Source organism: Danaus plexippus, chromosome 10 (genome assembly GCF_018135715.1).
Source record: "Danaus plexippus chromosome 10, MEX_DaPlex, whole genome shotgun sequence".
NCBI lineage: Eukaryota > Metazoa > Arthropoda > Insecta > Lepidoptera > Nymphalidae > Danaus > Danaus plexippus.
The window spans coordinates 8,927,080-8,940,922 of record NC_083543.1 but is presented as its reverse complement, the minus strand read 5'-3'; the positions used below and the strand labels follow the sequence as shown (position 1 = coordinate 8,940,922).

General features: G+C 29.9%; 1 protein-coding gene across 1 annotated transcript in view; it reads right to left on the bottom strand.

The window, feature by feature from the left end:
- Positions 1–12,640: 12,640 nt before the first annotated feature.
- LOC116766913 (lachesin-like) overlaps positions 12,641–13,843 on the bottom strand; it is a 37,849-nt gene continuing 36,646 nt past the window's right edge. The window contains exon 10 of the mRNA XM_032657057.2: positions 12,641–13,835. Within this exon, the coding sequence (XP_032512948.2) occupies positions 13,816–13,835 (20 nt within the window). The 3' untranslated portion in view covers positions 12,641–13,815. The remainder of the gene's footprint in view (positions 13,836–13,843) is intronic.

The window sequence follows — 13,843 nt, the reverse complement described above, 5'->3', positions numbered from 1 at the left end:
ATTTATATTATCGTAACAAATATGTATGTATATATTCGGTAAAGGTATAAACCATAAGATGTCACTGGCACAATTAATTTTCTGTCAGACTGACTCAGATCTGTTTAACGAGTTTTATGTATCCTGACATGAGACACTGATCAAATCAACAGTTAGTGGCCGGATTCTGTGTAAGTCTTATACTCCTACACATTGAACAACTAATTTGTTCTCGTTTGCGGTTAGATTGCTGCCCGGGTCTAACCGAGCCTCAAATTAAAGTGCGACCAACGGTGCGCTGTTTCACAAAATCTCTATATACTCTCTACTATTACTCCACGAAAGCATGCTCAAAAGAGATTCAGAATTTTATAAAATCGCTGCATACGTCAACTTCTAGACAGAGACACGGGTGGTTTGATAATAAAGCATTCAAAACTTCAGTCATCAAATGACACGTATTTATTACACTTGGAAAAGTATAAGGGTTGGTTAGTTATAACCATTCATAATAAAAATTAATTTTACATGATATTATTGTGTGTTTTTGGTTGTTTTTTTAGTCCGTCAGTTTTGATAAAGTATATTAGTGATGAAAGCAATTCAATAAGATTTTAAACTTGTGAAATTGTTCGAATGACATATTGTTTCCAATTTGAAAGCAAACCGCTCGAATAAAACAATGCCCAAAAGAATTTATTCAAACATTTGTGCCAAATAACAGTTTATAGAAGTGCTGGGTAAAAGTTTCAATTCTGTTAACAACCGACTGTCTATGAATATATAAATATTAAACGATAATAGAGTAATCAACTGTGTACACAAAAATAGGAAAAAATAAGTATTTTAACTTATATTTAAAACAATTATAAAGATTTTTTACAGAAAACTTAGAAATAAACGAGTATTGAAGTATATTTCGTGCTTTGCAACCATTCTGTACTAGGGTTAGAAAAAGATTCAAACTGGAGACACACTCTTAATTGATATAGAGTTAGCAAAAAAATTATATTTTGTGCTTTAGAAAAATCATTAATATCCAATGTTTTCTACTTCCAAACCTATTTATTTATCACTAAATTTTCCTTACATTTTTAATGCTGATATTACCTTTAAATAAATTTTTAATGTGATTAAAATTTGGGATGAAAATTTTTGAAGTTATGATCTCTAATATAATTTTAGTCCAGCCTGAAACGTTAATAATTCCTTAGGAAACGAGTATTTATAACAGTTAAAAGTATTAGGCTGTACTTATGCTTTGTCGTACAAATTATTAAAAATGTTGCATTAACATTTTTTACCTGAAGACGGACATTTAATTGATGTAATATAAATCGTGCGTTCCTCAAAACACAAACCTTCTTTTTTATTAAAAATAACATTATTTTATATTATTTCAGCCACGAGAATGTTAATCTTATTTAAAATCTGTACTGTAGTTGAAATAAATTAATACAATAAAAAGAGGGGGTCCCAGATGTTCGATAGATTCCAGCCATCTTCTTTATTGAAATTGAAATGTTTTTTTATTTCAGTAGCCTTTAGGATTAACTTCGGTATGTGGCTGGCAAAATCGTTGGCAGTAGATGATAAATAACAAGACCAACTGACAGACATTCACATCTCGTCTGCCCGTGATCACGGTTCCTGCAAAGTAAGCGAATTGTGTAGTTAAAAAAAAAAAATACGCGTAGTATATCCGAAATATATTAGTTTCATTTAAATTTTATAAACCCTCGAAAAAAAAAATCAAAGAGAGTTCACGGTGATTTATATAAGAAACACAAATACCCGTCTGGAAATTAGAAGGCTTTTGATAAAAAACAATGCCGCTGCTAAATCTCGTTTAGCAGCACTGAACGATGAGAATAACAAATACGTAGGCTCTAGGATACACTGAAAATCTGGAAAGCAACTGTATGACTTGGGTCATATTTAAAATAAAGACGTGATCGTGATATCGCTAGGAAGTAACAGAAATAGTCAAACGTATATAAAACAATTTCTGTCTTTTAAGGATTAATTTCAAGAAAATAAACTCGCGTTGCTCTGTAATCAATCATTTTTTTGTTAGAAACTACATAAATAACCTAATTTACTCATCTGCCTTATTGCCTATTTACCTGTAACTAAAGAAACTACTTTTAAAGTTTATTCCTTTACAATTATCGTTATTTCCATCTTATACTTCTTTTCTAGAATTTTACCATTATTTTTACAGGAAAAAATTCCAATTTTAAATTCTTTTCTTTTCTTTTCTTTAAAAAACCGAGAACATAGAGTTTACAGATAAAAGTATGACAAGGCAAGCCATAAATAACATAATTACTCCACAGACAAATTATATAAGGTGCCAACCGGAGGTTCCAGGAAAACTACGAAACTTATGTTATATGTATATTATAATAAAAATTACTTATTCAAACTTGTAACCTATACCTAAGACTACATGATTGCCCCGATGTTAGGATAGCAATTCCATTCCATTGCTTGTGTGGTATCAGGAATCTTCTGGTTCACACGGCTTGGTGTTCGCTCCGCGGAATCAGCGGCGTCACATGATATTTTATCCATACAATGATGTTGCCCCGGGGATGTTCATTTATTTTATAATATGTGGCGCGTACGCAACAGACATAAAGATAATAATAACAACAATTTAAACCTAAATAAAAACAAAGTGTTTTTCTTAACACGTATTAATGCCAAAAATGATGTCAGAATTATAAGATACATGAGACAAAACTTCTTAGCATTCGGTGGATTCAATGTACGGGTGCCGGGTCCATCGCGTTGCAGGAAGGGGAGTTTCAACAGTACCTATAACTTGCGACCCAGGTGTAGGTTTAAGGGGCCCCTATCAAATGCACGTTAAACAGACAGGCCCAAGGCTTTTAGTAGGTTATAGAGAGTTTTAGCTGTTATACCTGTCGCTTCCACTGATAACTCGTACAAATCAAAGACAAACCTATTTCTAGTGAGTTAGTTAATGAGTTCATAATCCTTATTGACCTTTATATTCGGTTCATCCGCGAATCTACTGGACAGTTACCGTCCTATCAATAGACACTGAAAAAAATTTTTCAGCATGATTTCAGATTGATAGCATGAACAGGACAAAAAATAATCGTCATGTTCAGTTTGTTTTTGGATCAATCACAAAAAGAAGCATCTCTTTAACTTTCTGCATTGCTTATCGGTATACCTTTAAATAAAATTTAGCACAATGGCCTAGTTTGTAAGCTGTTCGAATTCAAAATTGTATGTGCTATAAGAATTCAGGTGCTACAAAATAATTTGTGAGCATAGCTTCGAGTATTGTAATCCAATCTCTTATCAAAAACTCATTCAACAAAAGGAATTTCCAATTTCACATTGTAACTAGCTCGTTCAAGACGATCTCGAAGGTACTTTTTAAAATTATAAAACCGCACTCAAATTTGTTTCTTTTGAAGCGACTAAGTGCCCAATGTTCTTTTTTGTTAAGAGGTTCTCGTATTATTAGACAAACTTCGTCATACAAAGTCTTTCTATGCTAGGTTGAGGATTCTTATAAAAACTCTTATGTACCCCGTATTCCTGGAATATCATGACATAACTTCAAGATTTAGTTTCACTAACGCACCACCCACTAACACTGTTTATTATTAATAGCACTAAGAGTATTATATACCAAATTTATTTTTTATTTGTTTCCTGTCTATTGCATATAAACAAAATACAGTTCTCCTTTATTATAAATAGTATTTTTCCCCACACTATAGCATAATCATATTACCATGCTTTTCCGGACCAGGAGATCCGGTATACAGATTTATTTAATTACACACGATGGATATTTCACTTTTATGTACTTAATTGAATGTTAAGTTAACTTGTGTATTTTTTTCGCTCTAAAATTATTAATTAAAAAAGTCAAGTTTTTTATTTAATGATCAAAACTGCTGAAAACATTGATATACCATAGTATATTAAATACTTAAAGCTATACTATTTAGCAATAATAACTATATTATAACTATATATACTGTTTAGCAATTTATTTATCAATAGGCATATTAAAATACGTTACAAAATTTCAAAAATAAATATTGCTTCAGAATGGTTTAGAACTTTGTGTGATACATTTAATCGTAAATGTCACCTTTCTTGATGTTTTGTGTAATGTACGTAAGATGCTTGACACCAGCAAAAAATAACCTTTTATTTTCCTTGAACGCGAATCCTTCACCTTAACCGAAAAGTCATACTTCATTTAGGTAAAGATTACCAAATTTAAACGTCTTTAGAGCGGTTCACCTTAATAGAATTGTTTTTAGTTTCGACTTGAAATATTTTAAAATAATCTGATACTGCCCATGTATACTACGTATGTTACATTTTAACTATGTACTACTCAAGAGCATATTTTTATAAAACTGTGTAGACAGTAATTAATGAAATTTTATTATAAACACGGTAAACATAATCTTAGTTAGAAATGATCTTTATTTATATTTAAAACAACGATTTAATCAAAGAAATTGATAAACTAAAACAATGAAATAAAAATAAATAATATACTTATTATTTAATTAAAACAATTTGGTTTAAAAAAAATGACTTATTATGTATTTTAAAATTTTATTATAGTTGAGGTCGATATTAAATATGTAAAAGCAAGAAAAAAAATTAATTATAAAGAATTAAAAATAGATGAAATTTAAAAAAAAATCAGGTGACTATAAATGTGCCAATATCGGTCTTCATAGTTGTGACTTCATAATTTTATAGTTATTTAATAACAGTACACTGTGTTTTTATTATTTTTTTAACAACCGTAATGACGGAAAACTAACAATATGACGTCACACGTACTCTTGGATTGTTCGGGAGCTTTCGGGGTGTCTTCGGTAGTGGAAACAAAAGTTGATTTTTACTTTAGAATAACTCTTAGATTATTACGCAAAATATTAAATGAAAAAAAGTTTTGCTATAAAACTTATATACGATCCATTTATCATAAAAAACTCTTTTAAAAACTCAATTCATCAAGTATTATATTCATAAATATGATTAATTATATTAATGTCATATTTGTTAGTTATAACCATTTGGAATAGTTTTGTAACTAGTAAATAACAATGCTAGGGAAACGTTCAGCCTTCATGTTCTAAAGGTAAAACCGGTATTAGCTTATTATTTGTTTTTGTAACGAGACGATCCTCTTCAAAAAATTGGAGTAGTATAAAAAAACAAACATTTTAATTTGCTTGACGGAAGTACTTACTTACTTTGAAAACGCTGTGAAAAAATTAAAATGGAATACACAAACTTACTTTCTATAAGGTTAATTCCTCATTTTTAATTAATTAGAAAAGGCACTTTAAATTATGGCTTGTCTTAGTTTGACATTGATGGGCATTAAATATTTATTCATCTCAAAGTAGGGGAGAGTCGCGACGCTCAGTAGATATAAACGGCGCTTTTATTAAAATATAGACCACTCAGTTTCAAAACTTAAGTTTGATACACAATAACTTCGTATCAAATAATTTAATGTCAAAATAGTCAAGATTAAAAACTACATATAAATAATTATGTGCACATAAAATTATTATTAATATAAATACTAGTATTAAAATGTCAGTTTACTATACACTTCTAACTAATCCTAAAGCACATCTAAAGAGCCAAATTCAATGAGATCAAACTAGAAAACTAATTCGAAACTCATCCATCGTATCACAAAACTTGTTAAACGAGTTAAACATTAAGTGTGGCCGCAGCTTTAAATTTAACGTGCAACCAGTCAGAGGATTTGGCTTTCGACGTAATTAGTGACCGCGCCGTACATCCATCACAATAAGTGTCTGCTGATTAAAAACCCTGGCTAGTTACAGGAGCTCCCTGTAATCAAACTAATTTGTTTATTTTGCAATTGATGTACAATAACTTAATATCCCAGTAACTAATTTCTTATTAATGTCTGCTTCAATTTCCAGAAAATCAGTATGAATCGATAACACTAAGTTGGATTTTTATCGTTTAATTGAAATAAGCGATTTATTAAAATATAGAATGAGATAAATTTGTTTTTCCAATTATAATAAGATTCATCATCTCGTTATTAACATCACTTTACACATTTTAATTTTTATGAGGGCTGACTAATAACATAAACCAATACATAATATTTTTTTACCTTAGGTATTAATTTTTATTTGTTTTTAAACTTTTTAGATATACTCAAATAGATTTTATGAGAAATATATTTCGTACTTTTATATTATTGTAAAACAAACTATGATATGACACGAATTTTCAAATAGGTACATTTTCATATATTGCTTCTTTGTGACATTCAATATGACGTAAATACGACATATCTTTTTGTCTCTATACATATGTAAATATTATTAAGGCTAATATCGTAGGGTTTCAGAGATCCGTATTACCAATTCCAGAGAATGTCGATCAATACGCCATTTCAAAATGAATGTAAATTAAAACAGCGTTGAATTATGCGAGCTCCGTCCTGATATTGAATTAGTTCTAAAGTGATTTGCAATTGCTCTAAGAAAACACTGGTTGGTAGGTAGTATACTTTGAATTGTCTTGTTTATGTCCCTGATTTTATTTGTGTGAGTTTCGGAAAGAAACATATCGTTATTTGTTGATATTATTTAATATATATATATATATATACTTGTTAAAAAATAAGTCATGTGAAGACCACTATAAAATACAACGACAAGAACTGTTGTCCAGTTATCATAACCATGATTTTAAATTAAATTTGGCGAGTTAATTTCATAATTAACTGACTTATTTCTATTGTATTTTGTACGTAAAAGTTAAGATAATATAATCGTGTTTAGACACGTATTTGAAGATACCTACTTTGATAATTTTCGTGGTTATTTATCGCACTGAATTCTATTATGAGTTTATACTGCTGATATGTTAAATATGTTGTTTGTTACATACGAAATCTATATGTCATATTAAAAAAATAAATTATGGGAAACAAATTTAGAAAAGAATATCACGTTATGATTAAAAAAAAAAATTCACCGGCCGACGAACGACTTATTAATATCCGAGACTAATTTCACAATTTCCATGCTTTAAGCACTATTTACAATATATAATACAAATACAAATTAGGGCAGAGCTTCAGCACTCGACGATAGTTGAGAACAAATTATCCGATTGTCACTAATGGCACTATATGGCTGCTAGGTGGCTTAAGGGTTGCTAGTTTAAGAATCGATTATCATTTAACATTACATTGATAACAATAATAAAGTTATGAGGCTGTAAAAATCGTGTCTTCATATAAACATAGTAACACAAACTAATATAACTTCTTCAATCCATTGGTTGAATAGCGATTAAAACATAAGCTGTTTTTGTTTTTTAACAGACAATTTTTATGTAATCCTTCTGTATATCAGCTAAATAGGTAGTAAATGTAACATTTTAAAGAGAGGAACCTTTTCATTTCTAAAGTTGGTGTGGATTATTTACAATTCAACAGTTATGGAAAAAATATAAAAGTATTTGAACAGATGTTGCTAAATGTACTTTACAAAATTAATAAATACAGGAAACCCTTCTTACAGAAATTCTGAATCATTCCCTTTAATGGAGAACCTTTTGTGTAAATTTCTAAGCCTGGGTATAAATGTAGAAAACGAATTCTATTCAGCAATTTAATTGTAAATTATTTACTTTAATTCTTTACAACTCAATTAAAAAGTAAGTATTTGAATCTGTATCAAGCCAAAAATCAGTTTAGTTGAAAACGTTCAATTCATCGAGTCGAAGGGACCAATTCTGATTCAATTTATTCATCTCCTCCCAATAACGTAGCCCTTTGTTTTTGATTATTACGAAGATTGCTCCTCGAATGCTTCATTGTAAAATGACTTTGGATTTGTATTTGTATAGATTTTGAAGAGAATTAATAATTTGATTTTAATTTAGTAACATTGATTAAAATTGATTTCTTTCTGACAAACTTTGTCACAAAAGGTTGAAACCTTGTTTCACAAAATTTGATGATCATATAAGCTTTGAAATGTTTTGTTTCCGTTTTCATAGTTTCATGACATTTTGAAAATAAACAAACATATCGAAAATTTGTAAGGCGACGGTAAATATTTTATGAGGTGGGTCCTCTGGTCGTTTGCTGTGTTAAAACATAAAAATTTCATGCGCGGAACGTGTAATAAACTTTATTTTTATCTTATTTTACAAAAGTAACCTAATATATATATGTATATATATTATTGTTTTTTGGTTAGTATCACATTTTGAATTTAATTTTTTAGTAATCATTTTTTATGATAAAGTTTAGATTGATTAATATTTGTTTTAAAAAGACAAAATGTGTAACAATCTTCTAAAAATTATTAAATCATATTCATAACGTCTAAGCGATTGAAAGTAAATTTTTCACAAATAGTAGATGTGGGTAACACTGAAAATTTTTAGAACGGGTCAGTTAGAAACATTGCTAATAAAAACTTTTTTTGAATTTCATATTCAGAACTCTTTGGTAACCTAAAGTAGTATATTGCATGCATTTGTTATTTCTTTGAATCACAGGTGATGATAGCTGGATATATTGCTACGAACTCGAAATCAAAAAACAATCAGATCAGTTTGTGTTTCCTTTCGAGGATCGGTCAACTTAGGTAAAGAAAAGAAGAAGTCAAGGTAAAAAGATGATTGCCTCATTCTTTGGTCGGAAAGGTTATTTCACGACAGTTGTACTAGAAGATAGAAGGATAGTTACTGTAGATTGGTATGTCAATCGCAGTTTGCCTGTTGTGTTGGAAAAGAATCAACGGCAGAGCTCTTCAAGCAGAATCCTCCTTCACCATGACAATGCTGCAGTGCACTCCGCAAAACGCCATACAGACCTGGCCTGGCGCCTTGCGACTTTTATTTATTCCCAAGAACTAAAGATGAAATTATAGGTATTCGCTTTACGAGCCCTGAAGATGCGATGAATGCGTACGAAAATGCCATAGAAGTGATCCCTCGGGAAGAATGTGCCCACTGCTTTTCCCAGTGGTTCCACCGAATGCGACGATGTATAGAGAGGAATGGAGATTACTTCGAAAAATAATGAAAATATTGGCAACTTTCCACATTAAGCCGTTTTTCATTTTCTAAACATTTCTGTGTTACCTAAGTATTTTGACAAGGCATTCTATATTAATGTCTGTAAAGTTAATGACAAGTACTCATAACTAAATTGAATTAAATAAAATAAGACGAATAAAAATTAAAATAAAACTGATGGCGATACAAAATATGTTCATATTTAGATGATAAAATTACTGTACGAGTATAAAACAAGCACGGTTTTTGAAGCTGTCTTTTTGTTGCTGTAGCTTTTAGAAACTTCTTACTAATCTTTATTTCAAGGTTAAATTATTCTAATGGTGTCGCTTGCAGCAAGTGTTAGGTAATTCTAAGTTCTTGTAAACAATAGCTCTTGGAATGGTAATTTACACGGGTGATTATTATTATTTTGTGATAAGTGGTCCCGATTTATAGCAAAGAATAGTTTATACCATTAAATTTTATATATATATAAAAATCGTATATTTGAAGGGAGATGTAACGTTATAATGTTTTTTTAAACCAACATGTTGCTTTTAATTAATTGCAATGAAAATTCTTTTTTTAACTTATCATTTCCACTTTATTCTCTCCTTTAATAAACAATTCGTTTCGTGAATCACTAGTTCGGTTATGGTTTATTTTGAATCACGGTCGGATGAAATCGTTTTTATATGTAACATTCTGAATATGCATATGATGCTTATAAAGTTGCTTTTATGTTTCGATTAAATAAAACCTTTTTATTAAAAATCCCATGCTGTTTGTTTTAAAATAAGTATTTTATAATTGACTGGGAAGTAACAACGATTGTATATATATAGAAAATGTAAACATCAGCTATTTAAACCTAAATCCGGTTCAAATCGTCGGTAAATATTTTGAACATAAATCCTCTGTATTCAGGATAACCCCGGCATTGAACGTGATTCCGAACAAATTGTAGGGGAGCGTTTTGATAGCCATCTCTTTTGATAGATTTTATTAAATAAACTTGGCTTTAGAGATATTGTTTTGAGGTGGACGCGTTGTTTGCCGATTTTCTTTGTTTGTGTTGGCGACAGTGATCATGTCTTCTTCGTTTTATTGTATTTGCAAAACAAAAAAATCTGTGATTGGGTAATTGGATTTTATTTATACCCTAGATATCATAGTTTTCTTATCTTTCTATAAAAAAATATGAATAGCTTTATTTCTTCAACTCACCTTTTTTGTAACAGGCTAATAAGCAAACTATTGAGTACATTTGTATATTACTCAGAATATTTATACATGGACGGCTTTGATATATTATAGAACATTTTAGTAATTTCTCAGTAAAGTGCCAGGTGCCGGGATGCTTAAAAACATTATTTTAAATTGAACTTAAAAAAAAAAATAAAAAGATTTTCTTTACTTTTTATTTTGTTTGATATAATATTCTTTGATATGAATCGCAACTACAGTCACAGTTCGCGTGCAAATCACACACATATAGATTTGTTGCAATTCAATAATGTTGTGAAAGTTAAGCTTCAAGGTATTTAACGGATTTTACTTAATTATGAATTCAAGATATGTCTTTATATCGGATGGAACGTAAAGAGGGTCATTATCACCTTAGAACCTTACCATTAACTTCACCTGTTTGTTGTCAGAATATTAAAATACGAGTATCTTGTGACCAATTCAAAGAGATATATCCACAAAAAGGATGGCCACATACTATCCTGATGATTGGTAGCAAAGTCAAAATAAAAAGGTTCCAGTTACAGCAGTAATTTATCCGCTTGCCTTGTCTTGATATAAGCAATATCTTTTTAACCGACAACAAGTATATTTATAACCGGACAGATATAAAAATTTAAAGACTAGAAAGCAAATATCAAAGTAAAAGAGACGAGCTCATTGAAACTGTCTGCCGTATTATAACTTTCAAATGAGTCTGGCCTACGATATCCAAATAGCCAAAACATTTGAATTTATAACTCAGGTGCTATAAATAAGCACCTTGCGCCATTAGCTCGAGATAATTCTGTTTTATTGTAATTTTATGCGCCACCATAGCTCGCCGCTGGGAGAAAATGCACGCCGTTTAAGATTAATTACTCTCACCGAGCGGTCTCAATAGATGCAGATTACTGCAGTTTATTTTTTACGGCCATGATTTTTTTATATAATATTTTATGAAATATACCATATTTGCAAGTGAACTATTTTACTTAAAAAGATTACCTCTTTTTAACTGAGACCTAATCAATTAATAAACTCATGAAAACACTGAAATAAGTATTTATGCACCAGAGCGACATTAAGGAAAGTGCTGCCATTATTTAAAAAGTACTAATCCTACGTATATATGGTTATACATAAACATCAAATGAAAGATATCTATGTAAATACAATATTATTTGGGTCTACTAGTAATTTATATATCCATTCAATACACGTGGTTGGTTATTCCTCGTTATTTAATATCTATAGTGAAAATGATACACCAAATGACTTTACCAAACGCCCTTCACAGGTTTATTTAATCCAATCTTCCCAAAACACTTTACAAAGGAAGCTCACGTTCTGACACAGAAACACGTACTCGGAAGTTTAACATCTTAGCCAACATGAACATCGGGTATGTAGTCAGCATCAACGATAGGCTTATATTTGCAAAACATTATTAAGACATGTCGATTATCAGGCAAAAACTCACCTACCAAAGTAATCATCACATTTACTGGTTTGATTTAGTTTGTTGTTATATCACATGAAGATATTATTTTTTATGAGATTCCTCCTGTAAAAGCCAACTGGATTTAATACTGGCTTATACAGGTCGAAGGGGAAATTTAGGTCGGTCTCTTACATGATATATGATATTTTATCAGGATCTATTATTTTAGGTTTATATGCTCGTATTATAGTCACTAACCAATCTATCGATTTCATATTATTACTAAAATTTAATGACCCCCTCACTTTATTGCAATTAAAATAAATGTCTATTGAAAGATTAATGTATTATAATAATGTTTTTATTTCTATCCTTACTAGATTTTTTTTTTAATTCTTTTATGTTGTTTATATTAACAAAATATTTATTTAAACCACTTTTTCTTAACGTAACTACCATAAAATGCTATTAATTAGGTACTGGCTTTAGTAATGATATCAAAATTAAATATGGAGTCTTGCCATTAAATTTTATTCGTCAGTAACACTGAGACAATTACAAACTTTTGTTCTTTCTATCAAAGCTGAGGTAAACAAATAAAGACCAGAATAGTTACACCCGAAAATAATATTGCTTTTTCGTTCTCTCTTCTTTTTTATTTAATGTCATGTATTTAGGACAAGTTGAGAATATATCAGGGATTTTGAACAAGCGATTGACAAGGGTCCCTTAGATTTCAATTTCAGTAAACCCTGATAAGGAAGAAGACAAATTTTATTTCCAAAACTTATATTTCACAACGAATTCATACAATCTTTACATGCTAATAATTTACATTACATTTTAAGAGTTTTATATGTAAATAAATACATTAAAATACACAGACAATATTATTGTTTCAGTTAGAAACGACAAAATATTAGAAGAGACCTTTTAAAATGAGACAATATTTAAACCGAAGTGAATAAGTTTTTTCTTGTGTTCAGAAATAAAAATGCAAACATTTGATATTCTTAATAAATGTTTTCTCTTAAAACTAAAACGTTTGTCCTGCGTGCTGTGTTTTATTGCTAATAACACAATTTTACTTTGCATGTTTCAATAAATTAATTTAGTTTTTATATTTTTCATAGACATGGCAGATGTCTTCATTTTAAATGTTATACTAGAGAAGAAAATACAATTTATTTAATTTCTATAGGTATTTTCATTACATAGTATATACATTATTATTTTTATTGTTAAAGCCACAATTGATACAAATGTTATATTTCAATTTTAATTACCAAAAAAAAAAAACAATCACCAGCCGTTTGGCTGATAAAGTGGATAGACAATTTATTGGCTTAAAATGACGACAAAGGAAATAAATTTTACGAAAAAGTACTTAATCATTAGAAACATAAAACGTATACAAAGACAACCAGAAGCGAATTAAACTCTGTCATAACCGACATTTATACATCTTTCATAATATGGCGTGTTTTCTTTTTAGTCTGATGTGACTAGTTTGTGATTATTATTTACAGCGTTTACTTAAATCAAGGATATTATGTTATTTTTAACTATATAATACATATCAATTTAATAGCAGTCGTTGTGGATCGCATTACACGTACAGTCATCCAAATTAAATATTATCTATTCTCCTACTAAATTCCACAATCTGATACATTACATAACAAATGTTAACTAATATCAAAATGTTTTTAACATTTATCAAATGTCGAGATATTTGGGTGAAATAATTAAACAAATAATAAACAATGAAATATTCAAAGATACTAGCAGTGATCGTATCTACATCTTCCCCACATTAAACTGAAATATGCTTTGAATGTTTCACCTTAAATATTTTGTTTGAATTTTATTCCAAGCTAACATTACGATCGAATAACAATACATTGACGTCACTATCACCATCTTAAGTCACTGACCTAACGCATCACAGCATAGCACAGAAGTATCAGGGCGAGGGTTGAGAGTGTGTACGCGGAGTGTGAGGCGCACGCGGCGGATGGCAAAGCGGGCCACGCCGCGCCCCACTCGCCGCGAGCCTCCGGTCATATCGTTGTTACCATTTCTGATATA